Here is a 23972-nt window from a genome sequence, read left to right on the forward strand (position 1 = left end):
GTCCGAATCCTGGATTATAATCACACACATGAGAAACGCCAGAAAATACCATTTTCATTTTTATTATTAAGCTTATAATTTGACCAGATAATTTATTTACAACATTTTGAGTATTTGTCCACTTATGAATAAAAAATATTAATAAATCACTTTTTGAACGAAAGTAAGTCAATATCTAGTTTATGTCTCTGATTTCAAGGGGTCGATGCAATGGTTGCCACATATATACTAATAACAGTTCAGATGCTTTCAGTTTTATTCTGGGTTGTTATGCCGTGTGTCGTTAGCACGTCTTGTCGACACCAACGCTTCGTATCCTTTTGAAACCTTGTCGAATGGTTTAGTCGTCAGCCTTATCTCCATTCCAATCTACGAGGCTATTCATCTGCTAGATTAGTTTTCAAATCACTTGATTGTCTTCAAATACTATCTGTGTTAAATATTAAAATGCTTTCGAACCATACTTACACATACATTATTTTATTTATTTATTATATATTAAAATCAAACACTGATTTTTTGAGCCTAATAAATATTTGTTGTCAAAAAACAACAATAAAAATGGTTACAATTGTTTCGCCTTTGGCATTTTCAAACCAATTTATAATGTCATAACAAGGCGAAACAATTGGCATAATTTTTAATTTGATGTGTTTTTTAACAATAAAATGGAATTAAATGGACTCGAAAAATCAAATTTTGATTTTAACGTTAATATTTGTAAAAAAAATGAGTTCTACGAATTTAATATTTTATTTTATTTCCATTTTTTTTTCTTTTTTATAAACATATTCAATATGTTAATTTTTTATGAAACTATACATACATTTTTAATTTTAATTTTACTTTTTAAGTATCACTATTTCCTTAAATCTATTAGACATACATTTCAATGCATTCCGCATCATTGTCAAAAAACATATGTTCGATAATATATTATATTAAATACGATGTTCAATAATGATGCGGAATGAATCAAAACACGTAGGTATCATAACAGATTATAAGAAAAAAATATAAATAACAAATAGTATTTATAATTCTTTTAAAACTGTTTACAACTATAATATTGTTACATAAATTAATTGGAATGTTTTGATGATGAAATAAGTTTATATTAAAATTTAACAAGGCGTGTGTGTATAACTATACAAATTGATATTTTGAAAAAGTTATATTTCAAATATACAAATGTGGGTGAATTTTAATACTTATATGATTGATTTCGTATAGGTGTCTTAGGTCGACACACTTATAATATTTATTAACATATCATACATAGGCTGAATAATCCAGTGATTGATATATTTAATAATTGAAAATCGTTTATTTTTTATCACAGAAAGAACGGACATGTTTTAGTGTAATTCTGTTTATTTAACTCTATTTATATTTTAAGTAAACTGACAAATTAAGTTATCAAAGTATATGTACTTGTATAGTGATTTGACATCAAATAGAAAAGACAACAGTGTTTTTATAAGTTCTGATATTTTGGTGAAAATAAGTCAAAATGGTGCAAGTGAAAAGTAAATGTCCATTTTGGCGCACTCACTTTTTCAGTGTAACATTTATAGTGTTATTAACAAGAGGACACTGCGATGTGCTGCGTAAGTACCACTTTATATTATAATTAACTAAATGTGTAGATTACACATATTGTTACAATTAACCTATTTCATCATTACAGGCCAGCAATCTTACTTTAAAATATCATTGCCTGGTCTCAAAAATATTGCTTTAAGGGTGTACTCTCAAATAAACAATTTATTATTCGACCGGCTGCGCGAGAAACCAGACGTGTTGTTCGCATACATTTTTTTTATAGAATATGTTTTGGAATTCGATTCTTTTTTTAGAATAAATGCTGATAAAAATATGATTCTTTAACTCTTTCTTTACCTTTCAAAAACTGTTTTCTTTTCAAAACCATATATTTATTTCTTTTTGACGGAAAGTGTATTTTTTAAATATAAAAACTGTGTTTTATTAAAAAAACTCAATTATTTTAAATGTTATCTGAGTTAAAAAAAAATTATGTTACAGGCTATCGATTATCTCACCTTAATAGACATGTCGCTCACTCCTTTCAAGAACGTCATAAATCAAAAAACTTGATTTTTCAGGAGAACGTTTTTAAAGTTCAAACATAAAATACAATGTATTAAAAATAAATATCAAGCCACTTATTTAACTATTTACTATGCAACAGATCTTTTTAGGTAAAACCTGAATATTTTTTCTCCATTTGAAAAATATTTAGTAAATTTAAAAAAATAATTAAACAATACCTTTTGTTCAAAATGCAAAAATAACACTTTCTGCCCTGTAGCCGGAAAATATTAAGTTAAAAATATGCCGCTTTTGCTGGGATAAAGTACATTTTAGGGCATTACGAAAACATGCACAACTCATAATTGACGATTTTTGATTTATGACGTTCTTGAATGGAGTGAGCGATGTATGTCTGATAGTCGAATTGGTTAGATCCACGTAACCCATCTATCTACATTTATAATTAATTTGAGGTGTGCAATTTTTACTAACTAAATATGTGCTCTTAAAAAGAGTCTTTATGGTAAATAACAATAATAATAATAAAACCCTTATCCGCACCCCAATGGTGCATAGGGCACTGCGTCATATAAACGCAGTGTTATCTTGATCATTTTTACACATGAAGGAAAGGTAATCAGCCCTTCGCTTCAGGTACCAGTCCAGGGTAATATTGAATAAATATTATAGTGAAAAAATCACTTGTATTTATTTTACCCCCCTTGGGAATAGTACTCGGGACCCCCAGAACGGTAGCCCAGCGTGCTGACCATTATACTACGAAGGTGTACTTTATGGTTAAGGACTTATATTCATGTTTATTTTCCAATAAAAAAAATAGCATGAGCTGTACCTGACCACACGTTTCTGCAGCTCGGTGTGGTTGGATCTTTTTTTCTTCTTCTTCTCTAGCCTTCTCTCCTCCACTGCTGGATATAGGCCTCTTCCGTATCCTTCCATTTCCTCTTGTCGGCTGCTGTTTGCAACCAGCTTCTACCCCCCACAGCGGTTTTGTCGTCCAACCATCATTTTTTGAAGTCCAAGGTCTACATCTTTAAATTCTAGGGGTCCGTCTTCGATATGTTGAATTGTTTTAATAATATTTGAATATTTACATAGTGCCATTTTCGTAAAAAACTACCTTCTCTGGTTGAATGGAAAAAAATGAAAATAAAACACATTTCTAATATATTTTATTTTGTGAACCAATGATTTTCTTTAAAATCTGTGGAACAACGATATAATCGAAAACATTGAAAATGCTTAATGTATAGTTAACGTAACAGTTATTTTATTTATAATATAATTTATATTTGAAGCACTTACATTGTGATTTTCCATTTTATATTTAAAATGAAACTTTGTTTTAAAATCACTTTTTATGTTTTATTATAATTTAATTATAATGACATTATAATATTATATTTATAGTGATTTTGAAACAAAGTGATATTTTAATTTAATCATAATTTTATTATTTAATTTTTATGTGCAAAACTCAAATGTTATTAATTTATAAAGATAATCCGCTGCTGATAGACTATTTTATTTTAAGCTATGTAAACGTGACATTACAATTCGACGATTAACAATTTGTGTAACTATCACTTATTTTTGTATCAATACTGTAACATCGAATAAACACAATAACATTGATATAAATGTCAAACAAAAAAGACACCCAAAATAACCCATTCTAGAGTAAAAAAAAACCTATGCATGTTATACCATATATGATATTTAAACATAAGGACGTCCAAAAATAAAGCTCTCAATAATAAAAAAGCAAAATTTATTCCACTTCGATTTTCATTCAATTTACAATTTATTGACATTAATAATACGACCTAGGTAACGTGAACGAAAAATTACTAACATTATACCAATGTAATATGTATGAAAAATAAATTAATCTACATTCATGGCATGTACTTTGTGATTTTCGATACAAAATTACATTCTTTTCAATCCCTAAAGTGATTTAAAACACAGAATTTTTCGCAACATTTAAAATAATCAGAAATATAAATTGTGTACATATTTTTTTACTACATATTCCCAATATCGTAGGTCTTGTAACAAAAAGCGAGAACTTTTAGTTAATAATATTTTACCGAAATTTTAGTAAGATTCATATTGTTTTTATTTTTTGTTTCATTAAATTTATTCGTAATAACAATCCCTAAAATATCTTGTATAAATATAAAGCTCAATACTGTATTATTTTTTTGTTTTAAATGTTAAGGGGAAAATAGGTAAACCAAAAAAATTTAAGGCCTATTTTAAATATTTTCCTATTCAGAGAAATAATAATAATTAAAACTCCCCACCTCCAACCCCTCTCATTTCAAACCTCACTTAACTAACCACTATATTATGCTAGCTACTCATCTAACTATGAATATTTCTCTGTTTTAAGCTTAGTACGTATCCATCCCTGAAGAAAAAATGTGTTTGTCGAAAACCGTTAGAATATTTGTTCCAAAAAGTGGTTAAAAGCAATATTTTAGTTTTATTTATTGTATTAAGAAACAATACATATACAATCTTCGATAAAATGCTTTAATTCAATTCAAAATGTCATCGTTATTAAGAAAAATACCAAAAAATATACAGCGAATCCACCAAATTCAAGTAGTACCGGTTAAATTGCCGAGCATACCTGCTCTTACATTCGAATATCTCCCTTGAGACTCAAATCAGTAATACAACAAGTACAAATTTTTATCAGCAAGGCAAATTAAGAGCATTTATAAGAATATGCTAGTTGATGCTGACCGTCAACTAATAAATGCGTTTGTAGTATCTAGAGCAGATTATTGTAACGGTGTATACACGCGTCTGCCAAACAATAAAATGACTCAATCAGTTTCACTCGCTGCAGCGGCACTAATGGAATTTCTAAATTCAGTCACATTTCCCCACTACTTCACCAACTACACAGATTTTGCTTTCCCTAAAGGGTTAAATATATACTCTGTCTACTCGTGTAAAAATCAATACATAATTTGCGTCCACAGTAGTCAAAAAAGCTGTGCATTGCCGATAAATTGGTTGATAGACGTCTCACGCTTCGATCAGCTACAACTGCTATGGATAAAATGATCTTACCAGTTCGCAACCAGCAAACTTAATTTGGCGACCGTGCCTTTGCAGTTGCGAGTCCAATGTGGTGAAATGCTATTCCATCAGTAGTTAAAAACAGTACGAATGAAATAATCCTTAGAAAAATTAAAAAATCATTTGTTTGCCAAATCATTTCCGTGATCTCCTTTTTACGATGTTATTATATTGACACACCTTTGAGGTAGAATTTTATGAAAATGGCGCGAAATAAATTATCCAAATTTATTATTATAATTTAGCGTATGGAAGATGGACCCCTAAGATTTTAAGATGTAGGGAGTATGAAATCGGAAGGCCTTAAAAAATATGGTCCAACGACATAGCCGCTGTGGGGGATAAAAACTGGCTGCAGGCAGCAACCGCCAAAAATATTGGAAGAATATGGCTTATATCCAGCAGTGGGGGATAAAGAACTAAAGAAGAAGAAGATATCGATGCAATGATGAAAAATTTATTCTTTTATTTTTGCAACTTCCCCATAGTTTTTGTTTAAAAATAAATATTTTTCCTAATTTAGTTAAGTGAATTCAGCATTAAGCGTTCGTTTCAACGATTTCTATCAATATTTAACTCACTCTTGAACTTGAAGTGCTCTCTGAACATTGCAGGAATGCAGCCCCCGCTGCAAGCGTTCAGTATTTTCACCTATTTTCCATTCCATGTACAGGTTGTCGGTTCGCCAATCAATAAGTCGCCGATCTGCCGAGAAAATTGAAATTGCTCATTAAACATTCAGCATTTTCAAAGTTCTTCAGACGTCTCGGAGCAACCCTTTCAATACGGTCCTTTCACGAGGCCGAACTATGGGGGCGATTATCCATCCGAGACTAAAAATCGTTTATTTTTTAACAGCCATTACAAGTTTTCCTTTTCACTCAGAATAAAGTCGAGTTCACGGTTATTGAAGATCTTATTCCCGTTCTTCCATTTTCGAGTCCTTTTGAAATTATATCCCAGTATGTTAAGGTACTGAATATTTATAAATATAAAAGAAAAATGATTTATCTTGGAGCTTTTAGAAAATCAAGTTTATTTATGTGAAAAATTTTAAGGTTCATGAATAAACAAAATTCTAAAGATTTCTGAGCTGAATAAAACATAAAGATCTCACATGAATACAGTTTACAACCATATAAGTTTTTTTGCAAATCATCGGACCTTTCTTGATATATAATACCTTAAAAATAAACCTTCAAGAGTCTTAAATAGACGTAAAGTTCGCAGACCTCGATCAATATTTACAAAAGTAATAATATTTAATTGAATTTGTTTAATATCTTGCAAAATGCAAAACGTAAAATTTTCGGGTTATTCTTATTACCTTTAATATCCTTGTGCTTCCTGTATCTGATTAAAATATCTTTAATGACCATTATACTATCAACCTCTAAATTTTAGCGTTAACGAGGTACTGTTTCACCCAAAATAGTATTTATTTTATTTTAAATAAACATAAAATTTACAACTACTGATAATTTAAGAAAGCATTTACAATTGCGGTCTAAAAATTACACGAATTTTTAAGAAAATTAAACGATAATATTTGTAAATAACGATAAAAATTAAATATGAAATAAGTTTTTATCTGAAAAATAAATAAAAAAATGTAAAGATTTATTTTTTTACCTGCATGCATTTATTTTTAAATAATTTTGTTATGAGCCCCATAAATTCATGATATAATTGAAAGTTTTTTGTTTATATTTTTATGGTGAAAAAACATTTAAAACAAAATAAAAAACCTATTGTCGATATTTTTTTTGTCATTAAAATTTGTAAAAGACCATGATGATTTAAATATAAATATAATACACTTTTATGATACTAGTTTTGATTTGTTTAAATAAACACCACTACTTTTTTCACTTGTTGGTGAGAACATTTGTAGTCCTCAAAACTAGCCGTGTTTACATTGATTAGCTGGCCTTGTAAAAGTATTTTATTTTCATATTAAAATTACAAATGTCTCTGTTACAAACAATGGCGTGCATTTAATATCATCATATATGCAGTGCTTACTCCCTGTGTAGAAAATCACGGAAAAGTAATAGTGAAGGAAATATGTAATTGATAATATGTTTTTGGTTATATTAAATCGTTTTGAGATATAAATCAAAGCAGTCCTCTTTGTTCAGTTTTGTTTAATGTTTTAATGTTAGTAAATGAGCTTTTATACAATTGGATAAATCAGAATAGACAGTAATCAACTATGAACAAAAATATTACCCACGCCACTGTTTGACTTATATATACAAAATATATATACAACTTGTAGAATTATTGTAGAGATAGAGCATAGATAGACAGTAAAATTATTATAGTAGGTACCGACATACCTTAAAGTAAAATCCCATACAGTTCGTAAAGAGATTTCCCATAGGAAAAGTCCACATTTATTATTCTTTGTATTTGATTTAGTTGCATCCACCCTGTGCATCTATTTTATGCATTTTCAGTTCAACCTTTTACTATCATTTGTTTCATAAAAGAATGTTACATTATGTAGTACTATCTATTGTTTGTCTTTTTTATGAATATATATATATATATATATATATATATATATATATATATATATATATATATATATATATATATATATATATATATATATATATATATATATATATATATATATATATATATATATATATATATATATATATATATATATAGATGGTTACGTCTCGAAACTGCCAGACTTAAATCTCGGTGAGGTTATATACTAACGTTTCTAACATTTTTATTTAAAAAATTGTAAAAATTGCCAACCACAAACCAAATGCTTAAATATTTCAAATATCATGCTAAGGTTACCTCGGTCTTCCTCTGCTTCAATAACCAACCACATCTTCCTCATAAATTTATTTTACTATCCTTTCTTCACTTATTCAATTCACACTGCATTATCAAGTATTTTAAAAACTTGAAACGTCAAGTCAAATCAGAATAATTGGCGTATACTCGTACGTACTCGTAAAAGTGGAAGAGGCAAAGATTGTGTTCAAGTCTTTGAAGTCTGTCTAGACTGTTGTGGCTTTCTATTCTTTCTGCCTACCACTGCAGAGACGTCACGTAATTATTACTTAGTTTTTCTTTTAAAATATCAAAAAACAGCTAATACCACGGTGTATTTTTTAATGTCTAAAGGGGCATTAAATTTTATTTCGCATCAATTTCAATGCATACCTCTGGTATTTTTTTATCTCTCTCATTTCTCCTCCTTCGTCCTGCCATATCTGTTGGGACAATACTGATCTTGTCAGCGAACAATTCCGTGGTGGAAATTTCTTCCTTTGTTACGCCTGTTCGGTATCCTTGCTGACTGTATTGTGTCGCCTTGCTCACTTTCCAGCCAACGAAAAGCATTTTGACAACATTTAAGAAAACAGGTGTTTTAGAAATCAGGGAAAGGACTTTTGTTCAGAATATAAAATAAAAATATGAAAGTTTATAACGAAAAAACATAGCAAAGAGAATATAACGTCAAGTCAATCTGTTTTTGTAAAAAATATTTGCCTCTTTCATGCATCTCCTCATACATACTCGACATTTAATCCGACCACTTTAACTACACTTTAAATATCTAATCCTACCAAGTTTTCTTCAGTTTTTCTTTGCTCCTGTTCATTTGTTTCATAAATTTGTTTAACCGTTCCTTTTTTAGTGATTTGTTCCACATGCCCAAACCATTTTTAAAAAAACTTTCATTATTTTATAGATAATATTTACATATCTCAACCTTGAATTATTTCCTTTTTTAACCATTCTAACATCTATCAAAGCTCATTCTTCTTAGGAATCGCAGTTTGAGAAAAGAAAAAAAATCTTTATTATTAAAATATTACAAATAAATTTTATTTAGATAATATTTTTTTTACATTTTACAATAAATTTATTCTAACATGCTATTACTTAAACATAAATAAATCCCAATAGATATATCACTATCCGCCTTGCAAAATGTTAAGTATATCATGTGTTGCTATTATTATCAACAGATGGCGGTGCCATTGATGTTGGGTTTTTTTTAAGTGCATATTTTAAACTTCAGGTAAAAACAATTAGTGTTTGAAAAAATACATCTGTATTCGAAGCCGAAGTCAGAATTTCTAAATTTTTAAGATTCTTAGAACGTATATGATTTTGAACAAATGGCCATTAATATTTTGAAATTAATATTTTCATTCTTAATATTCATCATCTTAGTAAAAGGCTTAATTTTGAAACTCAAAATAAAATGAAGACCGTGTGAGGTTTTTGAGGGATCAATAAAAAAACCACCATGGCATTTGTTAGTATACGAGTATACCATAAAATGGACACGTGCCAAATAATTAACATGAAAAAAATGAGGCCTTAAAAGCTTTGACCAATCCAATCCTTTCATGAAAATTTCAAAGGGTAATTTTTTATTCATTTGTCCATTATACCCCGCAATTAGTCTTTTAAAATATCGGATTTCTGATTTGAAATTATCGATTGCCTCCTGCAAAATACGGCGTAAAGGATTAGTGACTGTAGAATACATCCAGTTTATTTTTTATTTCAATATATGGAAAACATTCAAAACATATGTATATGTGAAATGAAAAACCGATGAGTATTTAATCCGCCCTCTACAGTTGAATAAACTAACCAATCAACCAAAATAACTTGTAGTGCTATACCATATTTTCCAACTTATCGGCTAGTAACGGTAAAAAAAAAAACATTTTCAGCGTAAATTTTCAAACGAAGCAAACAAACTGAGTTTTCAATCGTTCAAAAAATTTTTTTTAAATAACCATACACAAATAAAGGCATACTTAAATGGGTATTCCGTTTTCATAGTTCAGTTAATAATTTGTATAAAAAATATAAGCATTATGGAATGAAAAAAATCAAAATTATAAATAATAGTTTCTTGAGTGCTCTTATCGAAACCGGTTGGAAAAAGTGTACTTATAAAAAGTGGTTAAAACAAAGTTGTTTTATTTTATAAAATTTAAAAATAATAATTTTAGTCTATTCATTATTCACTATTATGCATTCCGCATAATTTTTAAATACCTTATATGGTGCTACGGTGTGTGCTTGAAAATGATGCAAAATGGATCAAAACACGTGTTGCAATAGATTTTATTAAATAGTGATATTTATTACGCAAAATTCAAATGAAAAATGTAATGACATTACCACAGAGTGACATCCGAATCATTTTTTTTCAGGAAATCACTTGTGTAAGACTCCTTTTTTCAGTTTGCTAATGTAAACATGACTTGTTTTGAGAACTACAAATGTTCTCAACAACATGTGAAAATATAACGAGAGTTGATATTTTGAAATTGTAAACGAGAAAGATAAAGGGAGTAGTATCAGGTAAAGACTTGAGGGGAGAGGAAAAACAACCAAGGAAGGTAAGCTAAGATGAAAGTTAGGGTTCCAAGAAGAGATAATGTTTTCAAGTCATTGGAGGTGGTTTATTTTTCAAATAAAGAGGTCATTTATTACAATGTTAGGGTTTTAGGATTATCAATTAAAAATATTATGAAAAAAAATAATAAGAATATGTGATTAGTTTTGAGGAGCTATTTGTCGTGTAAACGGTGATTTCGGTAACATTAGCAAGCGAGATGGGAATGCTATGAACAGCGGCAGTCACGCAATCTCTTGAGGGGAGATCATAGACTTGGAACCTTATCAGTTTAGGTCGGTTTAAGCGTTAACACTTTGCGTTTGCAGAAAATTCAACAATTATGGTCCAATAATGGTCCATTTCAAGTTTATATAAGGAGTTTACTTTAATTAATTTAAAGTTAAATTATATTAATTTAATTTAAACACCGTAAACAAATCAAATTTATTTTTAATTTTAGTTTTACTTAGTAAATACCACTACTGCTTAAAATTTACTGTGACAAATGTTTCGATGCATTCCGCATCATTTTCAAACACTGTACGTGAAGTTAATTCTAAATTTTAGAGTTGGATCCTTGGGACGTTGAAGGTTGAAGAGGATGTAGGAGCAGTTTCTTATTTGCATTTATTTATTTAATTTGTATTTATTTATTTTTTATTATTTCTTATCAGTGAAAACATAGACAAAAGATCACATAATGTCACAGTAGATTTAAAGAAACAGTGGTATTTAGTAAGTAAAACGTAAATTAAAATTGGTTCGATTTTACCACAAAGTGACTGACGAATCATTTTATGAAAGTCAAATTTAAATCATGAATATGTTTGTATTAATTTTTGACATTTCATCAAAGATAAAGAAGAATATGGAAGTCTGGGCATTTACGGGGCTGACGACCGTCATAGGATGGTTTAAGTGATCACTTTACACACGTGTAACATTCACCAATTCTACCCATTATCGACAACCACACTACTCAAATTCTTGGAAGTTCTAAATATATGAACCAATTTTGAAACATTGTTCTTGAATCACTAGAACTTTAGTAGAGATATCTATTGGTGAGATGAAAAGAAGCTTTTTATTGAGGAGAAACTCTTTTATTAGTATGTGAGGTTCGAACTTCTATGTTCTTCTTCATCTTTGATGAGATGGCAAAAAAAATCTGAAAAATAATTCCTATAAATGAAGATAATCCAGATTTGTGAACAAGTATTTGGACACACTCAAAATGTTGTAAATGTTTTTGTAAATGGTAGAAATAAAGTGATTGCTCAATATTTGCCATATATATTTTTATTATCGTATCGAGTCCCCTAACAGGGCAGTCCAATCAACTCTTCAACTCTCCGTGCTCCTGCCCACTCATGTATATTATGGACCCAGGAGATCCGCTTTCTTCCGACACCCCTTCGACACTCGATCTTACCATTGATGAGCAGTCACAGTAGCTTGAAATTTTTAATGCCTCTCTTAAAGTTTTTTTTTTATTCCTATGCTTACTGGTATCGATTGCTCAGCATAGACGAAAAAGGATTTGTAAGTCTGCGTTTTTACAAACGATCTGTCATAAGTTGGTTTAGAAGATCACTTTGTGCACGTGTAACATTCACCATTCTACCCATGATTGACGTCCACACTACTCAAATATATAAAAAAATATTAATTCCTCAATTGACAAATTTATTCAATTGTGAATTCTCGGCACCATCTATACTTGAGTTGCAAAATGTTATTGTATATATTTTTTTTAATATTAAGTATACTTCTTCATAAAATGCATGTAAGATTATTTCCGAATTATTTTACATACTAGGAAATTGTTCCGCTGCGTGTGTGCCGCGGCACACTGGTATACCGTGGTGATTAGTTTGTGTACCTCGGAAAAACTTCTAGTTTTGTAAAAAAAAACAAAATTGCTCCAAATTTTGATTGCCTGTGTTCAGTTAATTAGACTTACATGTCGCATTAAACATAATATGTTAAATATGTCACCAAAACAAAGTAAATCGGTAGTGTAAAAGCAAAGGGGTATCTGTCTCAGGCTAAATTTTACAGGAGAGAAAAAACAAACTTGTGAAATTAAATACTTTATTCGGATGGCATATGTACATATCTTATTAAAACGAAATAAGCATTGCAACTACAGGTATATCATTTTGCTAGATTATGGAATACACTATTTTAGACATTTTGTGGAACATAATTATCTTCACTTAGTAAACGTAGGAATATATCAGATTTATGTTTTTTGTATAAAGTTATAAATAGTATAACTGAGAGCCCCTATCTTCTTGAGCAGATACCTTTTCATTGTCCAATTAGAATCAATAGACATAGTCATACCTTTTATAATCCAGCACCATTAAAGAACTATTAAAAAAATTCCTTTATTTATCGAAGTTATGGGAAATTTAATGAATGTTGTACCCACCTTGATATGTTCTACTCCAATGTTTCAAACTTTAAAGCTAAATTGTTCGAAATCTTATAAACCTAAAAAGGTGATTCCATTCCCTGTCCTTTCCTTTTCTTCTTTTCCTATCACTGCCATCTCCTTTTCTCTTTATCCCATCCTTGTCTAATGTCTTTTCCTTTACATAGACCTCTCTTATACATAGTTGTGAAGAACTATAATTGGTACTCATGATTTTATTTTTTGTATTCTGATGTATCATATATTGTAACTGTTGTTCTTCCTTCCAATAAAATAAAAATAAAATAAAATAAAATTCTTAGAAAATGAAAAATTTGACAGATAAACCCGTTTGCCATTATACTACCGAAATATACACCTCTGAATTTTTTTTATTTGGTAAGTGTATCTACCTTGAATACAAAAAGTTTTCAAAACACTGTACTAGGAATCGATTTTAAAACGTGAATGTCAATTTATAATAAACTTAAAATCGTGTTTTGATTTATATTAAATATTTTATGATATCTTTTCCCCGTCCCTAAAGAGTTAAGGTTAAGACGGTCCACGACCGGTAACGATACCTCTAACGGCAGATAAGGGAGTGAAAATGAATGAGATGAGCGGAACAGGGGTGTAGCCGTTAAGGGTTGGTATTTACCGAGGTTTCTTGCACGCGACGGTGCCGAAATGTGTGCTTTAATTCGCACAATACAATAAACAACCCCGTGAATGCGTGTAAATAATACGGAATAACAAAGTGTACGGGCGCAATGATCCTTAAGGCCTATTGTCGGGATGTGCATGAAACTCGTATGAAATGGGAGCTTACAAAACCCCTTCAGGAAAATAATTTTATTTTAAATACAAGATGTGTGCTTTAAAGTATTTTATGTTGTATAACCAACTAAAAATATCAAAATCTTCGTAAGAAAAATTCTACATAGATATAACCTCCAAGCGAATCGTAATAAAAATTTCAGATATATTTCGATGGACACAAATAACTTTTTTCCCAACTCACCCTGCTCCATTCGTTTTAGGCAGAGATAATAGAACGCCATACGACGCCGTCTTCTTTCATTCATGCATCTTCTCATATACCCGCCGATTATTCCTACTCCTGACCTGACCATGCCCAAGTATTTAAAACACTTGATCATGCCAAGATTTCCTCGGTCTTCTTCTACTTCCATTGCCAACCATATTTGACCCATATGAAGAAAGAGTAGCATTTGTTTTGCTTTTCTTTCTTCACTCATTCGATTCACATGCCGAAACTATTACGTCATACCTTTATTAATTCAAACGATAAAGCTTATCTCAGTATTGCATTCTTTTTTACTTCCCCATTCAAATACCTACCATACATAGTTTTGACGCACATTTGCGGGATCGCATTTTGACTGCATTCAGTCAACTCTCATTCTTCTTTTGCCAACTCCATGCTTCCCTATCAAACATTTAGGTTGATATCAGGACTCCATCGTGTACTGCCAGTTTAGCATTCGCTGATAGGTTTTTATTTGCTATAACTGATTTCAGTAAAAGCAAATAAAAGCCATCCACTCTGTTGCCAACATGATTTTTTCCTCGTTAATTCCATATAAATTAGTAAAAAAAAACAATCTTTTGATTAAGCGATTACTTATTTATATCTACGAATACATACCTTACCGTTATCTTACGTAACTAATCAGTAAAACAGATGACTGAATTTAGCAAACATTGTTTTTTTATTCGATAAAAAACTAGCTCTCCTAAACCAGAAAGGAGATATAAATTTCAAAATCGCAATTTCAGAATAATTCTGCACTAGTCATTTGAAAGTCACTAACAGATTCTCTAGATTATGTGTGTAAATGAATACGTACAGCATCCGGTCAAAGGAATATTATGCAACAAAGTATTACAACTCGCTCTCATTACTCATTATGACGTATAGAATCTGAGCTCAAAATGACTTTGAATTATACAAATGTATATTGAGGAAAGGGATAACATTATTCTACTGCATAACAGGAAAACTACTAGTCAATTTGTATTTTACTCTGTTTTTAATGAAGAAATCTAACAATGGTGTTTTTTTTATTATTTAAATTTGACTTAGTAAATATAACTTTTTCTTCAAATTTATTGCGAAACGTGTTTTCATGCATTTTGCATCATTTTTAAATACCGTATATGAGGTTAAGTCTCAATTTAAGTCATTAGTTACATTTTGGATTTGTCCATATTATTTTTACATTTTTACACTTCAAAATAGATGAAGAAAAATACGAAATCTGGGTATTTTTTTTTTATTTACATGGCTATCATAGGCTGGTCTAAGTGATCACATTATACACGTATAATATTTCCAATTCTACGCATGATTGAAAACTACACTACTCTATTTTTTGGAACTCATGCTAACAAATCAATATTTTTTTAATTAATGCACTTTGGATTAGCAGAATGATAAATGCGCTTTGGATAAGCACGATTGTATAAAGTGATCTCTTGATCCGTAGGGTAAAGAATCCAGTGTCTAATACAGAGTGGCGCAAAATAAATCACCCTAACGAAAGATGTTTTTTGCAAATGGCATCGTAAGCGAATCATATTTGACATTTGTGAACAAGACAACTGCAGTATACAAACAGATTAATAAAACGGACACAAATGTGTATCAACACTTGCGGCAGCCACTTGACGGATATCATCTTTTCCACCTAACAAAAAAAAATCCAAATAAAAATTTCCATTATTCAACTTTTTTTCTTTTATTAAGTGAAGAAGTTATTCAAAAACACAATTTGATTATTAATCTGTTATATTGCAGCTATCTAGTTCACAAATGTTCCTTAAACTCCCTTTTTCCTTTGCCCTCCTTATTTACGTTTTTTTTCATGTTCAAGTACTATCTACCGTCTGATTGCAAACAGCTATATATGGTACCAAACGTTTTGATCAATATCACAAGTCTGTTTTTGTTTGGTCGGAAGATATTGCTTTATAGCAATAAACATGCCAATGTTCTTATTTATTTTCTGTACATGAAGTATAAATAAATAAATAAATGTCAAATATTATCAACTGACGATGCCATTTGCAGAAATTAAAACATCTTCCGATAGGGTGATTAATTTTGTGCCACCCTGTAGAATATGTAATAATTAAGTAAAAATACTCATTTTAACGTCTCAACAATATCACAACATCATTAACTATTTAGAGTAACAGACAAAGTAACATTACGCTATGCATAAATTGGTTATCATTTCAACCAATTTGTGCATATTGTTACTTTACTCTGAAGAGAAAACTATATTAAAAACTACAAATTCAAATTTTTAAAACAGTTTTCTTTACTTTTCCCGCCTTTGTGAAGACGTGCAAAGTTTCATTAAGAAATTGTTTTCTTGCTGTACATCTTTGAACCATCGTTATAAAGGAAATTACATTTACCGGGAAAATTATCCTCAGTTTTAATCTCAGCATTATTAGTTACATTTAGGAGACATTGTATTATTCTTGAAATTTAATTAAGAGCATAAACAAAATATTCGTCTTCAAGAAAAATATATCAAAAGGCCTTCGGCAAAAAAACAATTATGAATTACGAAGAAAGCTTACGTTTATACCGCGACAATTAAAAATGTTAATTTCGTTCTTTAAAATAAGATAAAAATTACTTTTTAACTTCCAAGAAATATGTATATGTGTTGGATCTTCTCCATGGATTTTCGTCGAAAGACATCTAGAGGACGACCAAAAAAATCATGGATGCTGCAAAAAATATAACATGGTTCGAAGGTATGGCCTAAGTAACATTGGCCATAATAGAAGGACCTACAGCTTGAGGATGAGGTGAGCTGGCCTTGACAAAGATGATAAATTGGGATGGATCCAGGAAAAATATATATCGCTCATTACTTTCAACAACGTCATATTTGAATAACCGTCAATTTTCAGTTGTGCATGTTTTCAAAATGCCCATAAAATGTACCGTATCCCAACAAAAGTGACATATTTTAAAATTAATATTTACCCGCTACAGGACAGAAAGTGTTGTTTTTGCATTTTGAAGAAAAGGTATTGTTTAATTATTTTTTTAAATATACTTAATATTTTTCAAATGGAGAAAAAATCCTTAGGTTTTACCTAAAAAGATCTGTTGCACAGTAAAAAGTTCAATAAGTGGCTTGATATTTATTTTTAATTCATTTTACTATATTCTTAAACTTAAAAACGATCTCCTAAAAAATCATGTTTTTTGATATATCACTCACTCCATTCAAGAACGTCGTAGATCAAAAAAAATATTTTTCAGGAGAACGTTTTTAAAGTTTACAAATATAAAACAATGTATTAAAAATAAATATCAAGCCACTAACTGAACTTATTACTATACGACAGATCTTTTCAAGTAAAACCTGAATGCTTTTTCTCCATTTCAAAAATATTTAGTTTATTTAAAAAAATAATTAAACAATATCTTTTCTTCAAAATGCAAAAACAACACTTTCTGCCCTGTCCGCTACAGGACAAATTATTAATTAAATACTAAGTTAAAAATATGGCTCTTTTGCTGGGATATAGTACATTTTCTGGGCATTGAGAAAACAAACACAACTGAAAGTTGACGATTTTTGATTTATGATGTTCTCAAAAGAGTGAGCGATATGACGTAGTTGAAAGAAGTGAGCGATAAATGTACCTTTACATAAACCATTCTCAGCGGGATTTTTCATTTATATATTTTTAATTGTTAAAAGATCCTACGGAATCTCACTTAAAGACTATTAGAAAAGTAAAACTCAATGAAGGTTTTTTTACATATATAGCAACATTTAAGATATATTTTTTTGGTTTTTCCTTCACATTGCTTTTTTATTACATGAATGGCAATTGTTCCTATCATTTTTTCAAGATATTTTTTCTAATCAACAAAATTATTTATCTACTGTTGATTTGGAATCATAAAGTAGAATAATGATATTCGCAAGAGGTGATATACAGAACATACCATTCGTTATTGAAATCACAGTTTTTGAAAAATATTTATAACAAAAGAGCTTAATTTGCAAAGTAAATATATAGAACATCAAAATAAAGTGGAGTCATTATTTGTAAGCCGCATATAATACTTATACTGTGCAAATAAGCTTATAAAAAATAAACATTACGCGAAAATCGAGCTTTTGTCAGATAAATCATTCGCAAACCGCTGTAGGTATTAATGTTTGTGCTCCTAAACTTTATACGGCATATTCTCTTACCTTATCCGAACCTCTGCTGGCCTGGTAGGGTAGGTATCGTATAAATTCCTTACTAACATGTGAGCTCGTTACGCCTTTAATGGAGCCACATTTTTCCAGTGGGTGAAAGTAACCAGCGAGCATTTAACTGTTTTAAATGGTTTTAGGGAGGTCCAACTGCTTCAAAGTCTAGAAAATTAACCAAATGTAGCCCTCTTATTTAACTTTTTGTATTAATTTTAAATCAAACACAGATTTTTTGAGTCTACTGAGTTGTATTTTATTAACAAAAACACATAAAAAATTATACTGTGACAATTGTTTCGCCTTGTTAGGGCATTATCAAACGAATATGAAGATCAAATGGACTACGGTCCTTATGTTGGTATACAATTCTAAGTGACAGTTTTAACACGTGCAGCAATAAATTCTTATTAAACCTTTTTTTTCAATTCTAAAATTATTTATTCCTACACTCACCTAGGGATGAAATATTTATATATATTAAAGGTATATCAACTGAAACGAAGCATTTATCATTCAAATAATATTGAATGTTTCAACATTTCATGGCTTGTGACCTGGCAATTGGCTGGATTAAGTGATCACTTTCAATGTTTGAAAAAGACGATAGAAGTTTTGTTTTAAATTTTCGAAGCTCCTATTTTAATCAATCGCATGATACAGTACATATGAGTTCACAACAGCTATCTATGTTGAAATGAGAAAAGCATTTATTAAGCAGAGACCGTTTTGCATGTATCGAACCCAAAATGTAAACATATTGTTACATTTTAAAAAATCCAGATATGTGAACAAGTATTTGGACACACTTAAAATGCTGTGAAAATTATTCATCACTAATGGATCAAAATTTAAGTTCACAAAATTCAAATTTTATTTTATAATTTTCTCTGAAAATTTTAATCTTATTCTAAATAATTCTCACTACATTCAATCGAAGAAAGCTATATATGAACTTCATTAATTCCCAACTAAGGTAGCATGATTGTAATACAGAAGTTTGATTTATTATTACATTTTCAGAGGGTGTTTTAATTTCCTTATTTTGTCAGCCCGATGGGAACAGTTGCAGATTAAGACCCTTTTCAAAAGTAATATACTTTATCGTAATTTACGTTTTTTGTACTGTCAACCAGTGTTTACCAACATACGGCCCGCGGGCCTAATCCGGCCCAACAAAGATTTTCATTCGGCTCTTTAAAAATCCCGAATTCTGCGTATAAATAATCAAAAAACCTTCCATACTTTTTTCAGACAGTAAATAAAAAATATATATTTTTACTTAATGATAAATATTTTATAAAATAAAATTACCACAAAATTTTTAATCAAATGTAGTGGGAAAATAGAGCAGAGGAAGATCGAGAAAAACATGGCATGATCAGGTATGTCAAATCCTTGAATGTGGTCAGGTCAGGAGTCGAAATAATCGACGGGTATGTATGAGTAGATGCATGAATGTGGAAGAAGCGAAGAATGTTTTCAAAGACAGAGTGGTCTGGAGTTCTATTTTCTCTGCCTACCCCTATGGAGAAGCGGCATGATTGTTAGTTAAATAAGTACATTAATGTTAAATTATTCGGAATGAGTATTTTTTTTCATCCTGCTCACAAGTTTAAAATTTAAAAAAAAAAAACAATCCGAGCCCTCTTTCAAAAACGTTGATAACTAAGACTGTTAACTATGACTTCCCCATTTTATAATAAGCAGAAAAATTATTGTCCAATTATAAAAACTTGAAAAAATTATTAAAAAGTTATATCATTAAAATTAATTCATATTTTGGTATGAGCGAGATTACACTGTTCACGTGATTCTTGTGTTTTGTCATAAAAATAATTCTGTCAAATATTGTAATATAGTCCTGTGTTCATTAAAATTATGTTTCACCGCCAGTTTTAAATACCGCAGAGGCTTCAAACACGCACACCTCCAAGTTTTCAAATCTGGTCGTCAAATGTGTCTATTATTTCTGTGTTTTGTAAAACGTGCAGTGAACAACATCACAGCGCGCCGACTGAACTCGCGAAATATTCGGCCCAAGTTTCTCTAACTTTGGAAATAAAAAACTTTATTAATTTATTTTGCGGGAAGCCTGTTGGGCCTCTCCCCCTATTTGGCGAGGTATTTTTACGATTCATTATAATTGAAAAAAAAGTTTATCAAATACATTCAATACAAAACTTTTTCGTATTAAGGTGTACATAAAAACAAGCGTGGTGTTTATTGCTTCGTAAAAATTGGCGTATCAAAATGATTCATTCTAATTAAGTATCTTAATCTTATCTAAAACCACTATCAACCATATCTAAAACCATATCTATCACTAAAACCATATCTATAAACCCCTCTTACTCCTTTAAACCTATAGAATCTTATAGAATCCTATTTTGTTGATAAATATCCTTAGTGTATGCTAGACCACGACCTTTAGTGCATGTTGTTTTGCAATTCTAAGTGCATGTTGGTCCTCGGGTCGACCAAAAACGCTTTATTTTGTTTTTTTTTTGCAGTTTATTTTTAAGACTACCTTTACTTTTATTATTTACCTTGCTTATTATGTACAAGATATATAGATCATTGAGAGGATTTTTGTTTCTTCTAACTTCTAATCTGTGTTAGAAACAGGAGGGATAATCTAGTGTGGGCCGATCAGGAACTTCTCAGCATTTGCTCATTTCATTACGGAGGGTCCGATACTTTACGGAAAACGCAATTGGCACGGGAACATGGGTGTAAACTGTGCACCTTCAAGTTAAGTTAAGACCATGATGTCGTCTGCGTTAACCGTGCCATGAAGTTGGGTGAAAGCACTATTTTGTATAGTTGTAAGTATATGAATAGTGCTATAGTAGTGACGTGTAGTATTATTTGAATGCTGATGTAGTGATTGTCCTGACAAAGAGACGAATATTACCATAGAACTATTCGCACACTTATAACTGCACTGATTAATATTTTGTGCGAAAAGTGGTATGGTAGTGAGGTTTAGTATCGTTTGCATTTTGGGTTAACGAATTTTTTGATGAAGAGATGGGTTCGTTTCAAAACCGAAAAACTTAAATCGTGGGTGAGTGGTTTTATACTAACATTGCTGATATTTTTGTAATTAAAAAAAAACAAGAAAAAAAATCATAATAATTATTTTGCAGTAAAGCTAATGACATTTTAATAAAACAACTGCAGGGAATACTAAAGAGAGAAGTTTTAATTATGAAAATAAATTTAAAACCGTCGTTTGAAAGTGACTAAAATTGAAGTTTACTCAAATAAGGTAGCAATTAAGTCTCGTTACTGTAAAAACAAGGATTCTTGAAAAATAACATCTTCAAACTATTGTAGTTTTACGATCTTCGAAGTATTTAGTCAAAGTATCCATAATATTGGTATCTTAGCGGATTAAAACTTTAACTTGAAAAGAAAGAAAAAAATGGTTAAATATTTGCCTGAAATAGGCGTAAATCCGTAACACTATACAATTACTCATGAATTAATTAACAAACTAAAAATTTCAATATTTTTTGCTGATATTTCTTTGTGGATTTTCATTTCATATAATAAACAAACAGTTATATTCATTTTCCTTTTTATTTTATTTTACCAATGAGTGGGTTTCGTTGTTAAAACATATAAAATGAATTTTTAATAAATATCATTAAAAAAACATATGACAATGGTTGAGAAAATTTAATGTTACGATATTTTACTTTTATTTTATGATATAATTTTTAAATAAAATTTTCAATAAATTTTCCGCAACTGGATTAAAATATTTATGAGTTTTGACGTTATTGCTTTAGAGAACCTCTGATATTTTTTAACGCATGATCGACAAATTAAAAACATTTTTTGAATAAATACATATTTCACATTCAATTCACATATCGCTCACTCCTTTCAAGAACGTCATAAATCAAAAAACTTGATTTTTCAGGAGAACGTTTTTAAAGTTTAAAAATATAACACAATGTATTAAAAATAAATATCAAGCCACTGATTGAGCTTACTACTGTGCAACAGATCTTTTTAGGTAAAACCTGAAGGTTTTTTCTCCATTTGAAAAATATTTAGTTTATTTAAAATAATAATTTAACAATAGCTTTTCTTCAAAATACAAAAACAACACTTTCTGCCCTGTAGCGGGTAAATATTAAGTAAAAAATATGCCTCTTTTGCTGGGATATAGTACATTTTCTGGGCATTCCGAAAACATGCACAACTCAAAATTGTCGATTTTTGATTTATGACGTTCTTGAAAGGAGTGAGCGATATGTATAGTACCTACAGTAGTACAATTTTTTATGTGAAGAATAAACGGATATATCAATATACCTTTCAAAAAATCTAGCCCTGGTTTTCAGCATAAATTTGGCAATAAAGGAAAAAATAGACTGAATGCAGTCGAAATGCGATCTCTCAGACAAATGAGCGGTAAACCGATGTGTGATGGATGTTCGAAAATCACTTAAGTAAACTCGCTGACTACTACACTACGGATACACAATGCACACAATACAATATATTACAATAATTAAGTACAGTGCAATCATACAATACAGTGCAATACTATAATACAGTGCAAATATACAATTCAGTTTGTTGACATCTCATCAAAAATGAAGAAGAATATGGTTCACATATGCCAATCATCTGATAATAAATAAATAAAATAAAATAAAATAATCACTCATTTCATAAAAGTAACGGTCTAAATATATGATACATATGCAATAGAGGACCAAAATTAGATAATTTAGAAATATTAAAAATTAAAAAGGCAATTAATAATAATTTGCAAGTAATAAATACAAAAGTAAATGATTTTTCTAAAAGTCCGTTATAAAATATATTTCCAATCCTTTATCATCCCTGATCGCTTTTGACTGAGGCTGCCAATAAAAAAAATAAAGCCACTTGAGATCTACCCAAGCTCCTTTGCATAACCGTCAAAATATTTTAAATTTTGTTTAGTAGATAGTGTTTTAGTATTAATCAGTCTTGATAAAGAAACGGTTAGCTTTGAAACCGGTAGATATTATGGTTAAGTTATAATAAAACATTTTCAGTGATTTTAAAACAAAGTTACATTTTGATTATAAGAATATGGAAGTCTTGGCATTTACTGAAGATTTTAAATAAAACCATCGTATCGTATAATAAAATCAAAATATCATAATATTAATTTTTTTAACCATTGTCATTATAATATATATATTTTTTAAATAATATGAATAATAATAATAATAAATAAAAATAAATTGGAAATGATCGAGATTTGTGAACAAATATTTGAAGACACTCAAAATGTTGTAAACACAGTACAGTACAATATTTTAATAAAGGCGACATATTTTTTTATCATTAGATCTATGTTCGCATAAATGTACATACCTGTACGCTGATTTAAATTCTTTTTAATTTTTTATTTTACGCTTTTAGAACTACGAGACATATATTAAAGTTCTATATATGGATCCTTTGCTAAAGCAAAACGACCCAATAAAAGTGCTAGTACCTGCATTTTTCTGTATATTGGATGCGCATGATGCATTTTATAGACAGTCTTGGTGCATTCCTCTGCCTTCAGGTGAATCGGATACAAAGGGAAGCGTCGTGAGTTACAAAAGTGTGATTCAAAACAACATTACCGTCATATGTCACTTTTATTTGATCCGAAAACGATATTTGAAATCGAAATATCTATTTG

General features: G+C 29.8%; 1 protein-coding gene across 1 annotated transcript in view; it reads left to right on the plus strand.

Annotated features, from left to right (window-relative positions):
* Nucleotides 1-1399: 1399 nt before the first annotated feature.
* Nucleotides 1400-23972, plus strand: part of LOC148307960 (neurotrimin-like) — a 119154-nt gene continuing 96581 nt past the window's right edge. Inside the window, exon 1 of the mRNA XM_088262548.1 lies at nt 1400-1610. Coding sequence (XP_088118674.1) covers nt 1514-1610 — 97 coding nt within the window. The 5' untranslated portion in view covers nt 1400-1513. The remainder of the gene's footprint in view (nt 1611-23972) is intronic.

The sequence above is a fragment of the Brachycentrus maculatus genome, unplaced genomic scaffold, assembly GCF_059751285.1.
Source record: "Brachycentrus maculatus isolate JH-2025_06_01 unplaced genomic scaffold, ASM5975128v1 h1tg000183l, whole genome shotgun sequence".
Lineage (NCBI taxonomy): Eukaryota > Metazoa > Arthropoda > Insecta > Trichoptera > Brachycentridae > Brachycentrus > Brachycentrus maculatus.